This window comes from Coenobita brevimanus, chromosome 97 (assembly GCF_032717465.1).
Source record: "Coenobita brevimanus isolate Jiangsu-jjx chromosome 97, ASM3271746v2, whole genome shotgun sequence".
NCBI lineage: Eukaryota > Metazoa > Arthropoda > Malacostraca > Decapoda > Coenobitidae > Coenobita > Coenobita brevimanus.
The window spans coordinates 10,623,440-10,637,965 of record NC_137050.1 but is presented as its reverse complement, the minus strand read 5'-3'; the positions used below and the strand labels follow the sequence as shown (position 1 = coordinate 10,637,965).

The following is a 14,526-nucleotide window of genomic DNA, read 5'->3' as shown; positions in this document are numbered from 1 at the left end:
GGATGATATATGGATGGATGGATGGGTATTATCTTCTTTCAAATTACTGGCAAACATCAATGTTTCATGCTTGCATATTTGTTTATATGGTGCTTTCAAAAACTGCATTGTCTCCTACAGCACTTTAGTCAAAATGCCCTAACTCTGTGGTCCTTTTGCAAGCCATCAACTCATATTTTCCTTGCTTTGCCCACACAATCTGTCCCTTCCATATTCAGGTCTGTGTGGCAATTACTCATTTTCCATCACACTTTCCCTCTACATGTCATAACCATTTCTGTCTACCCTTGCAATTCACTTCACTAATGGTTGCATTGGCCAAGCAAATTCACATCTCCATGCCATTCTTACCCTCACTGGGGCACTAAACATTATCTCACCCTTTTCACTTCAATGTGCTCCTATCTGTGAACTTTTTTGCTCATGTTTTGCTACTATATGGCATCACACTCTGCATACATATACTGTATAAAGAATAAATTTTTCTGATCATACACAAAGTCCTTTCATTTTCGGCAGAGCCAACAGCTCTCTAAACTTCTTCCAGCTACTTCTGATTCTCATGATTGAGCTAGCTCCTGCAACACACATTAATCATGTCCCTCAAACAGTAAAGCCCACTACCACACTCCAAAACCACATCTCTTACATCAGGCTTCTCCATCTTAGACTGGACCATACAATTTCCTTTTCATATAGCAAACTCATAACTGGTTGGTTACGACTTGCATCCAATTACAGAATAAATAATACCAGGCATATCAAGAATCTTATATTTCAAAACTGTAACAAATATCACAATACTGTACATCATAACATATATTAGGAGCTGAAAAAAATATAATTACAACATACATCATAACCTCAATCTCTTGTAACATCACATTAAAAAAATTAAATCGATTAAAAAAGATTCATCACTGCTGCTTATTGAACATCTTATTGCAGAGCTCAGTGTTCTTCTTGTTCATGACGTATGTTTTGCCTGGGACAGGGGTGTGCCTCCGCTTGTATTTCCTGAGCACATAATTACTGCCGGGGATATGCTCCAGTTTCCTCACATTGTTGATCACCTCAGTGTCTGGTTGTACCTGAATATACAGAAATGCACATTAATGAATGTAAAGTTAATACTACTGTACTGTATACAGAAGACTACATTAGTTTTAAAAATAGAAATTAGTCTTGTATGCTGACCCATCTAATAAATTTGCCTGGACCAAGCTTAGGGACTTTACTAATTCTGCCATAATTAAATATCAGTAAACAGTATATTAAGCTATATTACACTACTGCATATACTGTATATTTACCTCATTACATATACACTGCATTACACATCCAAGCATTTTCTTCATGGTGACCCTAATGACCCTCATGTAATCTATACGTATCTTATTTTATCCTAAACCAGTATCTGCTTACAAACTAGCTCAGGATACAGCACTTTTGTCTAAAGTACTTTGGCATAATACAGCATAGTCTAAATCACTCTGTTCACAAAAACTTTAGTCTAAAAGCACTCTGACCTAAAGGCACAACAGTCTACAAACATTTGGTCTAATCTCAAATTATTAAGTCTACAAACATTTGGTCTAATCTCAAATTATTTATACAAATTATTTATAAGAACAATGACTGAATACATTAGTGTGTAATAAATCAGACCTTATGTAGACCAATATCTCGCCAAGTGTGAAGCACACAGTGGTTTTTAAAAAATTATCCACTCACTCAATGTAGTGCTGCTTTGGGTCTCTGTCCTTTCCTCTCTTCCTGCCTTCCTCTTGTCTTTCTTACCTTCATTCTTTTCTCTCCCTTCTGCCTACAGGGAACTTTACATTCCCTCCTCTGTCTTTCTTTCCTTCACTATTTCCTCTTCCTTCTGCCTATGTGTGACTCTGCACTGAGTGACAAGCCAAATGGTTCCCTGTACACCAGGAAACCATTTACTACACTGGGTGGTAACCGTATAACCAAATTATGGCACCTGGTGGTTTAGTGGGTAATTAGGCACTCCACTGTATTAAGCTCATGTAATTTTTTTTCTGCAGGGTGGTTGGGGTTTATTGCTCATGTAATGCAACTCAGGAATGAGTGAGGCTGGTCACTCTCATCTTAAATATCAGGACCAACTTGCCTAGCCCCAGGCTCCTACGCTCCTCATGGGGCAACATAGGATTGGATGATGGATGGATAACTGGTGAATAATATTCAACCAGAGTTGAGGGGTAACTCATGATATCATATTTACGTACACTGAATACTGTGTACAGTATGTCTCAGTCACTGATTCAACAAGCTTGTGAACACATTTAAATAAATACACATTTAGTAAAAAGATTTTTCAATTCATTTGTTCTTGTTAGTGTGGCAGACTAGAGTCCGAGTTTAAGCCACGATAATGAAGTGTGGCATAGGCCATTTGGTGTGATAAAACTAACTTTGCTTGATGCACTGTGGAGAGAGGAGAGGGTAGCAAAAACCAGAATTTCACATTTGGAGCAATACCAAAGCAGTCATCATATCACAAAGACTTAGTACAGTTGTTGCCGATTATCAAAACAGGGACATTGAAAAGTACTGTTGTAGAGTAGCCCATATGCCTGGATATTATATTCTGCTACTGGCTTCCACTTTTCATCCATCCATCTTCCAATCGTATGACCCTATGAGAAGCGTAGAAGCCTGGGGCTAGGCAAGTTGATTCTGACATTTACGATGAAAGTGACAAGCCTCACTCATCCCCGAGTGGCATAATGTGAGCAATAAACCCCAACCACTCCTTGGATATAAACCTATACAGGCTTCCAGTTTTAATTGCTTTAATTTATAAAAATAAAGAAAACCATATAATTTTTAAAAAACTGTGTTATATTTATTTTTAATTTAATTATTTTTAATAAACTGTTGATGACATTTTAATTTTGTTTTTATATTTGGAGTGGTTTCAGACCAAAGTGCCTTAAGACAAATGGATTGTTAGACAAAGGCATCACAGGGGGAAAGTGCTTTTAGACCTACATTATTTTAGTCAACTGCATTTTAGACCAAAGGATTTTAGACATGAATGCTTTAGACAAATGTACCTACACTCAAACTAAATGTATCTCTTAGCTCCAGCATGCTTGCATGAGTTGGCCTTGGTCACCTAGCGGCAGCTCTCCATGCTTCTCGATCTCTGGCAGCCTTCCTATTCAATCCCTTATCCCTGAGCTAAACCAGATCTTTTTCAGTCTGTCTCTTGCAACCTCACCCCCAGTGTTCACACTTCTCACTCTCTGCATCCTACTCTCATCCCCTATCCTCTACAAATGCCCAAATCATCTCAATCTACCCCTTCTCATCACAACACCAATACACTCCAGTCCCATCCTTCCTCTCAAATCCTCCAATTTAGGCCTCACATTCAAGGATGCACTGCACATCCACCTAATCACTGTCATTTCTGTATGTCTGAACCTATGAATATCTTCCTCCTGTACTGTCCAGGTCTCACTACAGCATTACACTCCTAACATGCTGCATACAAAGATCCCTTAACATAGAGGGAGAAACCTCTCAATGCTGGGAGAGGCAATAGTTCCCTGAACTTCTTCCAACCACTCCTCACTGTAGCCACAGAGCTAGCACCAGCTCCACCTCCAGTACATGGCATATCTCCCAGGTAACAAAACTCTTCCACACACATTCAAGAGACTCACCAACAAGATCAGTCCTTTCATGCCTGACAATCTCTCCACATGCACTCCCCGACACACTGCACACATTGCCATTATCTCAGTCTACCTCATGTGCCACTACATCTCTTGTGCAACCACTTATCACAACCACTGCATGAGATGGAATTACTTCCCACACCATTGTGGCAAACTGCACATGGTCATTCTTCTTCTCCTTTGACAGTACTGCCACCAACCCTAGATACCATCAACTTTGATACCATCACCTTTGTTTTATCTGCATTTACTTTCAAGCCCTTGTGCCCCACACCATCTCTCCACTTCCTAATTTTTTCCTCTGCCTGCCTTTCATACTCTGCAGTCAACACCAAATCATTGGCATACAACATCTCCCACCAGAGTCAATCTATGAAGTCAAGTGAGAGGGCTTCAAGCACCATGAAAAACAATAAGGAACCCCGATGCACACCAACATTCATCGGCAACTCATCACTCAAATTTCCATTCATTCTCACCCGGGTGTGAGCATCCATAATCAGAGCCATAACAACTCTAACCAGCCACACCTCAATCCCAAGCTTTTTCATTTCCCACTTCACCATCTCCCAAGGGACTCTGTCAATGGCCTTCTCCAAATCAACAAAAACAAAGTACAGCATAGATCCCTTCTCTTTCCTGTATATATTTCCTGAAATTGTCGAACAATGCACATGGCATCAGTGCTCCCTCTGCTTGGCATAAACCCAAACTTCGTCTAATCAGTATTCACTTTGTCTCTAATCATACCTTGTAGAATTCTCTCCATTACCTTCATTATCTGGTCCGAAAGTTTTATGCCTCTAAAATTTCCTCTTTCCGAGGCATTCATTTACAAATCACACTCTTCAGCCGATCTTGAATGTGGTTAAATCTCTCAATGCATTAGCATGCAAAAGCACAAATAAATAAAAAATACAAATATGCTAAAGGAAAAAAGTTCAGCAGAAAAAAGTACAGTACTACAAAGCAGGAAAAAAAAAAAAATGTGATGCAGCTGTCTGTGAATGCACTTCTTAAGTTTCAAACAACCGATGAATAAACTGGGTGATAAACATATTTATTTACTTCTGACAAAGAATTACCTACTCTATTATTCATCTGGCAGGTCTTTAAGTTAGTAAGGAGAAGTTCTAAGCTGTACTGTACAGTACTACACCCAAATACACAAAACTAGAGCAATTCAAATGGCAGCTTACAAATAGTTCCTCCCAATCTGTGACTGGATATGAGATCTTCCACTGCATTCCAGCTGATGTTCAAAATATAAAAATTATTTGGTGTCTCCTAAATTCACTAATGTAAAGAAATTTAAAAAGTTGCTTTAGTAATAATGTGTGAATATGTAATGAAACATATATCACACAACAATTTATCATGACTGACTATGAATATTTACCATTACTGAATACTAATGTACTGGTACTCAATCAGTGTGAAACTTTAATAAAACATTTTTTAATATTCTAAAAGCATACAGCAGTAATGTATGCTATCTAACTTTTCTACTCATCAAACATTATGCAACTACAGCAATTCAACCTACCATCTGGAGGCACATCATAACTTCATCATAGAATTCGAGATCAGAAATGAAGTTCAGTTGAGCCTGCAAGCCAGTGTTGAACTCTATTAGAGTCTGGACGAAGGAGTTGTCTACCCTTGCCACACCCTGGATCAACATAGCCGCTCTGTAAACAAACCTTATTCTGGTGAAATTATATCGTGACAAGGCAACTTATGTTCTAATAATAAACTGCATGGCGCTGTAATTTAATCTCGACAGTATAGCAATGCCATTTTAAACATATTCTTGCTACCTGGATAAAAATTTATTCAGTTCAATTAATTCAATATAATGAAATATACGTTTATGTGGAGCTACAAAACATGGTGAATGTTTTTGGCATTTCCAACAGAGCCAGGATTCCGGGGGCTTGAATGGATGAGTGAATGGAAGCATGGCCCAGTGGACTGGGCAAATTTGGGCGGTCTGGACATTGCTACTCCTCACCCTGCCCTAGGGTGGGAAAGGTCTGGATGACGATGATGATGATGATGTTGAAATACAGGTATATATTTTGCATTTTATTCTTACTGCTGTTAAGATGATTTTATTCAGTTTAGGGGAGATTTCTCAAACTATAGGCATCAGGCACAGTCTTCATTAACCCCATCACTGCAAGGAATTTTCCTTACAGTGAATTAAATTGTCTGGAAGTAGCAAGGATACACTAATGCTGGCATCAGTGGACTGAAGAGATTGAGAGTTAAAATATGGAGATATGACTGTTCAACAGAGACATTAAAAAAAGCTCAAAGGCAAATTATAGAACTTTCCTTATCTCTGGCATTTCAACACTTGCTTGTAATCCTTCCTGTGTTCTTAATCTCTTTAACTCAGGTGAAGGGTAACTGCTTTTGGTTACTGACACTGAAGCTATCATTCCAGTTCTGGTATCTCCAAACCCAGATAATCTCTATTAATTATTAATGATGATGCATATATAGCACACCCTCCGTGACCCTTTCAGGTCTCCTGGCCATGATCATGGCTTTGTTGGTATGGGTCTCTTGGCCACGATTGCGGCTCGCCTATCCGCCCGACTCAAAACTGTGGTGGGAAGCTGGTGAATGTTTTCAGTATTTCTCTTCGTATTTACTGATTTCCTGGGTACTGGACAATCCATTTGAGAAGAAATACACACAGCTTTAAGATTTTACCTTAGTGGGAGAGTTTCTCTATCATTTTATACAGAAATGCATTTATTCGTGACACCACACACCACTTGCTATGCAACTTCCCATTGTTATTAGGGCTCTTGTATGGTAAACAGAGCCCTAATATTTAGTAGTGATTTGTTGGTAGGTGGGGGGTGCCCACCATCCACTCACTCAATGCAGTGCTGCTTTGGGTGTCTGCCCTTTCCTCTCTTCCTTCCTTCATCTTCTCTCTTTCTTTCCTTCATTCTTTCCTCTTCCTTCTGCCTATGGGTGACTTTACACTCCCTCTTCTGCCTTTCTTTCACTCGTTCCTCTTCCTTCTCCCTTAGGGTGACTCTACACTGAGTGACAAGCCAAATGGTTCCCTGTACACAAGGAAACCATTTACTATGCTGGATGGTAACTATAAAACCAAATTATGGCACCTGGTGGTTTAGTGGGTAAGTAAGGTGCTCCAATTGGATTGAGCCTGTGTAGGTTTATATCCATGGGGTGGTTGGGGTTTACTGCTAACGTAATACACTCAGGGATGAGTGAGGCTGGTCACTCTCATCTTACTGTAAATGACAGGACCAACTTGCTGAGCCCCAGGCTCCTACACACCTCATGGGGCAACATAGGATTGGATGATGGATGGATGGATGGAGATGCATATTAGTTCCTTATGCATGGACATTATTTTTTTTTCTTAATTTACAAACCATGATTTTTTGGTAAAAAATCTGAGTTTTCAGACTGGACATATGGCCCTACTTGTGACCCGAAATGGTTAATCAATGAATCGTTATGTGATGAATTCCTTATATGATGACGAAAGAGTCTGGACCTTTTTCGATATACAATAAATTTTTTGCTTATACGATTATGATCCTGCATGAAGCCTCACTGGTGTATATGTTACAGGGAATTTGTGTAACCAGTAATTTCATGAAATCCCTATGGAATTCGTGAAATGAATTTAAATTAGGCTGGGTTAATTAAGGTTAAGTTAATTTAGGCTGCAGTTAGGTTAGGCTGGGATAATCTAGGTTAAGTTTAGATTAGGTTGGGCTAGGATAGTTGGGTTAGGTTAATTTAGATGAATGCTTAACATAACTTAGCATTCATCTAAATTAACCCAACCTAAACTTAACCTAAATTATCCCAGTCTAACCTAACCACAGTCTAAATTAACCTAACCTTATTTAACCCTTCCCAACTTAAATTTATTTCATGAATTCCCTAGGGATTTCATGAAATCACTGGTTACAAAAATTCCCTGTAACATATATACAACTGCCATTTTCACTTACACAACCAGCCCTCACGCAAGTTTACATCATTTGTTTCTTCAAAGATAGCCTTTCAACCTGTCACAACTGGGTGTGTTAGTGTCCATGACTGAACAATTGTGTGGTGTTGAGTTCAAGCAGGATGTGAGGTGCAGTGAAGTGAAATAACTACTGTACCAGTTTAGGTGAGTTGGAACTTTGTTTTTTTACTTACAGTATTTCTGGTGATAAACAGCAAGTAAAGTGCAGTTAAGTAAAATGACAGCCACTCTCGGCAAGTTGGAAATTTGTTTTTAGACTTTGTTGGGTGAATGACCCTTGGATAAAAATGTATCCCCACAGAACTCATGTTGCAAATGACTCGACAGAGTACAGGTATACGATAAACTGTTACACGATGGATTTTTTCAAACGCATCCTCAGTGTAAAATGAAGGGTTGCTGTATTGTAACTGTTGCAGTTTTTATGGCTTCTTCACTCCAAGCAGGAAATGAAAAAATGGCACAACCTAATGTCCATACCAATTCCACTGAGCACAGAAATATGTGACAGCCTTCTGAATAAGCAAGAAATCTAGTGTGTGTGTGTGTGTGTGTGTGTGTGTGTGTGTGTGTGTGTGTGTGTGTGTGTGTGTGTGTGTGTGTGTATTTACCTATTTGTATTTACCTATTTGTAGTATACAGGAATTGAGCAATGCTCGTGTTGTCCTGTCTCCATATCCACATTTATCAAGTCTACCTTTACACACATGAATGTTTTTCTCATGCACCACCTCTTTGTCTAAGTCGTTCCAAATATTTAAGAATATACCTAATTGTGATATACACGGAATGTACTATGCTCGTGGGTTTCCGTCGCTGTTTCTCAATAAGTCGAATTTAACTTTAAACTCGTTTATGTTTTTAGACTGGACGATCTCTTTGTCCAGGCTATTCCATAAGTCTATACTTCTGTAAGGAAAGCTATATTTCTTGATATCCTTCAAACAGCTTGACTTTTTCAATTTCATTCCATGTCCTCTTGTTGCTCTCTTATCCCATACAAACAGATCTTCTTTGTCAATTTTATCTACTCCCACCATGGTCCTGAACACCGCAATCATGTCTCCCCTCTTTCTCCTTTCCTCTAATGAAAGGCAAATCCAGTTTTTCCAGCCTCTCTCTGTATGACAGGTCTGTCAGACTGGGGACCATCTTGGTTGCTGTTCTTTGTATTCTCTCAATCTTGTTTATATCTTTCTTTTTGTGTGGGGACCACACTACACTGCATATTCTAACCTGGGGCGGATCATGGCCACTATCAATTTTTTCATCATTTCCTCATCCATATAATGAAATGCTACTCTTATGTTAGTCAAGAGCTTATAAGTCTCTCCAACTATCTTGTTAATATGCTTTTCTGGTGACAAACTATCTTGGACCAGCACTCCCAAATCTTTCTCTTCTCTCCTTTTTGTGATTAATTCATTACCCAAAAAATAATTCAGTGATGGTCTCCTGGTACTTTTACCCATTTCCAATATTTTACATTTCTTTACATTAAATTTCATTTCCCACGTCCGGCTCCAATTGTGTATCCTATCCAAATCCTCCTGCAGTATTTTACAATCCTCCTCAACCTCTATCTTCCTCAAGATCTTTACATCATCAGCAAACAGACTCGCATAACTGTTCACTCCATCTACCATATCATTTACATAAATCAGGAACATTACTGGCGCCAACACTGAGCCTTGGGGACTCCACTTGTTACTTCCCTCCATCCAGACATCTTTTCCTTTATTACTGTCCTCATTTGTCTGTCTCTCAAAAAGTCTCTCATCCATTCCAGAAGTTTCCCCTTTAGTCCTCCTATATATTCTAGTTTCCACATTAGTCTCTTATGAGGTACCTTGTCAAAGGCCTTCTCTAAGTCTAAGTACACACAATCCACCCAACCATCTCTCTCCTGTACCACATCAATCGCTCTTGAGTAAAAGCTCATCAAGTTTGAAACACATGACCTTCCACTTCTGAATCCAAACTGACATTCAGCCAAAATATTCATCTCTTCCAGATATTTTATCCATCTGTCTTTCAGGATTCTCTCACACAATTTTGCGACCATGCTGGTTAGAGACACTGGTCTATAATTCAGGGGTTCTTTTCCTCCCTTGTAAATTGGTACCACATTTGCCCTCTTCCATTCTTTTGGCACTTTCCCCTCTTCCAGTGAGCATACAATTAAGCTGTGAATTTTATCCGCCAGTTGTTCTCTGCATTCCTTCAGTACCCAATTAGAAATTCCATCAGGTCCTGGGGCTTTCCTTACATCTTGAGTTTCCAGTAATTTATACACTTCCTGCACCTCCACTTTTATATCTTTCATCACCGGAACATTTCTAATCACTCCCTCCCCTTCCACAAGCTCCTTTTCTTTAGTGAAAACTGACTGGAAACGTTTGTTCATTATTTCTGCTTGCATTGCCGCATCATTAAAGACCTCTCCATCTACTTTCAGCTTGGTGATTCCTTCCTTTTGTTTCAGTTTGCCATTAACAAATCTATAAAACAGTTTGGGTTCATCCTTGCATTTGTCAATTATACCTTTTTCAAAATTCCTTTCTTCTTCCCTACGTATTCTTGTGTATTCGTTTCTTGTTCTTTTATATTCTTCCTTTGTTCTGTCGTTACCTCTCTTTCTCCAATTGTTCCACGCCTTATCTCTCTCTTTTTTGGCTATCATACACCTTCTATTAAACCACTCCTTTTTCCTGTTTTCTTTCCCTCTTACTCTTGGTACAAATTTTTCCACTCCCAAATTATAGAGGTCTAGAAAGATATCCCACTTCCTCTGTATCTCTCTTGTTTCTCTGAATTTTCTCCAATCCGCATTTTTCAAAAAAGTTTCTCAATCCTGTAAAATTTGCTTTGCCAAAGTTGTATCTTCCCTGTCTATGAAGCTCGTCTCTTGGCTCGACGTTTCCTATTAACATCTGGAACTCAATGACCACGTGATCACTTTTTCCCAAAGGACAGAGATATTCCAATGATTCTATTACATCAGGTTCTTTGGTGAACAGTAAATCTAACCTTGCTGGTGTGTCCTCACCTCGAAACCGTGTCTCTTCTTTGACCCACTGCGTCATCACATTATTCATTATTATATTTAATAACATAGTACCCCACGAAGTCCTCGCCGCCTCCAGGTACAATTCCTCCCAGTTCACCTCTTTACAATTAAAGTCACCCACCAAAATTATATTATTGCTTTTCTCAATTATTTTTTGCAAGTAGCTAGCCATATCTGACAACAACTCATGGTATTCGTCATCCTTCCATGCTCTCGTCTTTGGGGGAACATACACTACCGCCATATCTCTCTTAACATTCTCTCCAGTTTCTAATTTCATATATATCACTTCAGCCCTGCCTTCTCCCATTTCCACAGTATCTACATTTATGTTGTTCTTCACTGCTATCATCACTCCTCCTCCCTTTTTTCTTTTCTGTCTTTTCTCCACAGTTTGTATTTACCATCTCCCAAATGAACATCAATATCTTCTCTTAATTTGGTCTCTACAAAGCACATGACATCAGGTTCATGTTCTCTCAAGAAATCATTAATTTCGATCCTTGTCGATATGAAACCATCAACATTAGTATATATCACCTTCAAATTATTTTTGACCTTATTTATACCCTCTTCTCTCCTACTCTCTGTCCGTACCACTTCCTCAACTTCTGATCTTTCACAACCATCCCCCCTAATTTCCTTCACTTCTATTTCCTTAAATACCATTTCCTTACTTTCATATCCAATACTCTCCAAAAAAAAGTATTGCGTTCTTCCTCTGTCCTCTTATCATTTTTTTCCTTTACTTCTTCCTTTAATGATTTTAAAGCTTCTCTTTCTTCTTCATTCAGATCTTTTCTTATTATAATATTTTCCATCCCCGCCTCTTTGCTTAATTTCCAGGTCACTTTAAGTATCTCATTTATTACACTTTCTGATGTAAACTTGACTCTCATTGGTCTTGTTTCCCCTTTCTTATAAGGCCCTATCCTCCTTACTTCCTCAATTTCTTTTACCCACTTGTTTCCTTCGAGTCAATCTTGCCTAATATTCCTCTCACCATGTTCGTGTCTCTCTCGAGTCTTGCGAACCTAACCTTTTCTTCCTCTTCCCTGTTTCCAAATACTATCACACATCTGTTCCTTTCTACAGTTTCTCTCACTATTTTCTCTTTTTTCTTCAGTATTTTCACTACATTTTCTTCCATTTCTTTCTTGTTCATTTCCCTTTCTTCCTGGATGATCTCTCTTAAGCTGACCACTTCTTTCTGTTCTTCTTCTACGTGTGCCCACTTTGCCTTGTGTTCTTCTAGTACATTACTCACCTTCTCCGTTTTATTAGTACTCTCTTCAAGTTTCCTCCTCAGGGTGTGTGTGTGTGTGTGTGTGTGTGTGTGTGTGTGTGTGTGTGTGTGTGTGTGTGTGTGTGTGTGTGTGTGTGTGTGTGTGTGTGTGTGTGTGTGTGTGTGTGTGTGTGTGTGTGTGTGTGTGTGTGTGTGTGTGTGTGTGTGTGTGTGTGTGTGTGTGTGTGTGTGTGTGTGTGTGTGTGTGTGTGTGTGTGTGTGTGTGTGTGTGTGTGTGTGTGTGTGTGTGTGTGTGTGTGTGTGTGTGTGTGTGTGTGTGTGTGTGTGTGTGTGTGTGTGTGTGTGTGTGTGTGTGTGTGTGTGTGTGTGTGTGTGTGTGTGTGTGTGTGTGTGTGTGTGTGTGTGTGTGTGTGTGTGTGTGTGTGTGTGTGTGTGTGTGTGTGTGTGTGTGTGTGTGTGTGTGTGTGTGTGTGTGTGTGTGTGTGTGTGTGTGTGTGTGTGTGTGTGTGTGTGTGTGTGTGTGTGTGTGTGTGTGTGTGTGTGTGTGTGTGTGTGTGTGTGTGTGTGTGTGTGTGTGTGTGTGTGTGTGTGTGTGTGTGTGTGTGTGTGTGTGTGTGTGTGTGTGTGTGTGTGTGTGTGTGTGTGTGTGTGTGTGTGTGTGTGTGTGTGTGTGTGTGTGTGTGTGTGTGTGTGTGTGTGTGTGTGTGTGTGTGTGTGTGTGTGTGTGTGTGTGTGTGCTTAACAGCTCATTCTCTGAGGCTTGGCAGTCCTCCTATTCACCATACACCTCCACATGTTACCACTTCAACACTAACACTCTCCATCCATATTGAATACATATTAAGGCTGATTCATACAGAACTGGTGTACTGACATTAGCATGGGTGTTTTATAACATGCTGGCGGGTCTCATGGTAGGTAAGTCAAGTCTGCTGTAATGACATTCAAATCCTTAAACTGTTTCCTGCCCCAGCTGGGATCCGAGCTCGCACCTCGTGGGACAGCAGACCACCTCTATACCAACCATGCCACTGTCTTCCTCAAAAGTGTTATAATGAATCCATTTGCATATCACTGGCATGAGATGATGGTGGGGTCACATGCAAGTACAGTAATGCATACGAAAATACACACTACCTGCATCCACCTATGGCTTGGTTTCAGACCTGGACTCTGGGGAAGTATGGAGATACAGGATGCATCTAATCCCAATCTGCTCATTTCCATTTCATATCTCTCCTACAAGCTGAAGTCATAATTCGCCAGAAAGCATTATACCTATACAGTTGAAGTATTAACCTGGCTGAAGTAGAGTTCCCAGTTCTGTTTAACTTTAGCTAGCACTTCTCTGTCTCATATCTGCCACTACTGCTTCCATATGGAGTTTTAGTTTCTGACAGAGCAAAATCTACAAACAAGAGCAGCAGACTCCAAAATGGCCCCAGGTACTTGCAGTATTTCCTAAATATACTGGGGGGGGGGGGAAAGACATACATTTAGTCAACAAAACATAACCAGGTAGAAAAGACACAAATGTACAAGGTTAATAATAATCACTTACCCAACTTCCACCAGACTGTGAGCATTACGGTTCCAAAGGGAGATCTTGATCTGACCAGCAAAATCATAAGAAATGGCTCCATTCAAAAGAAGCTCAGCATTCAGTCCATTTTGGAGTGGCACAACTTGAAGGTGGTCCTGAAGCAGCAATGAACCCTGGAAGGATGGCAAATCCTTGTAATTACAGTAGACCCTTACTAAAGCGGACTAGCTGTAGGAAAGCCAGGTCCGTTATAACCAACAGTCCGATATATCTGAGGGTCTATCCCTGTGGTGGGATTTCAAGCACATGTTTGAAAAGAAATGAGTACAATAGCATATTCAGGTACTAAAAATGTAAACCAAGGCCGACACATGCAAGCATGTTGGAACCTTTATTTATTTAAAAAAAAAAAAAAAAACTATCTATTTATTGAAATATATACACAGCATATGAAGACGAAGGGGAACTGCAAGCTTGGTGGATGAGTTTGGGAGAGTGTGTAAGAAACGGAATCTAAAGGTGAACGTAGGGAAGAGTAAAGTGATGGTCTTTGAGAGAGGTGAAGTCAGTGAATGTACAGCGAGGTTGGATGGTGAGGAATTGGAAAATGTGAGTACGTTTAAGTACTTGGGTAGTGTGATGAGTAAGGATGGAGGTCTGGAGGGTGAAGTGCTTGAAAGGGTACAACAGGGAAGAAAGGTTGCTGGTGCTTTGAAAGCAGTGATAAGAAACAGGGAAGTGAGCATGGAAGTGAAAAAGTTACTACATGACAGTATTGTGATACCAACTCTAACGTACGGAAGTGAAGCTTGGACGTTGTTGGAAGGACACAAGTCAAGAGTGAGAGCAATGGAAATGAGTTATTTATGAGGAGCCTGTGGAGTCACATGGAGAGACAGGCTGACGAATGAG

At 39.8% G+C, this 14,526-nt stretch overlaps 1 protein-coding gene across 1 annotated transcript in view; it reads right to left on the bottom strand.

The window, feature by feature from the left end:
* Positions 1 to 812: 812 nt before the first annotated feature.
* Positions 813 to 14,526, bottom strand: part of Mtp (microsomal triacylglycerol transfer protein) — a 108,033-nt gene continuing 94,319 nt past the window's right edge. The window contains exons 14-16 of the mRNA XM_080283517.1: positions 13,633 to 13,787; positions 5,266 to 5,410; positions 813 to 1,091 (exon numbers count right to left, since the gene is read on the bottom strand). Of these exons, the coding sequence (XP_080139643.1) occupies positions 918 to 1,091; positions 5,266 to 5,410; positions 13,633 to 13,787 (474 nt within the window). The 3' untranslated portion in view covers positions 813 to 917. The remainder of the gene's footprint in view (positions 1,092 to 5,265; positions 5,411 to 13,632; positions 13,788 to 14,526) is intronic.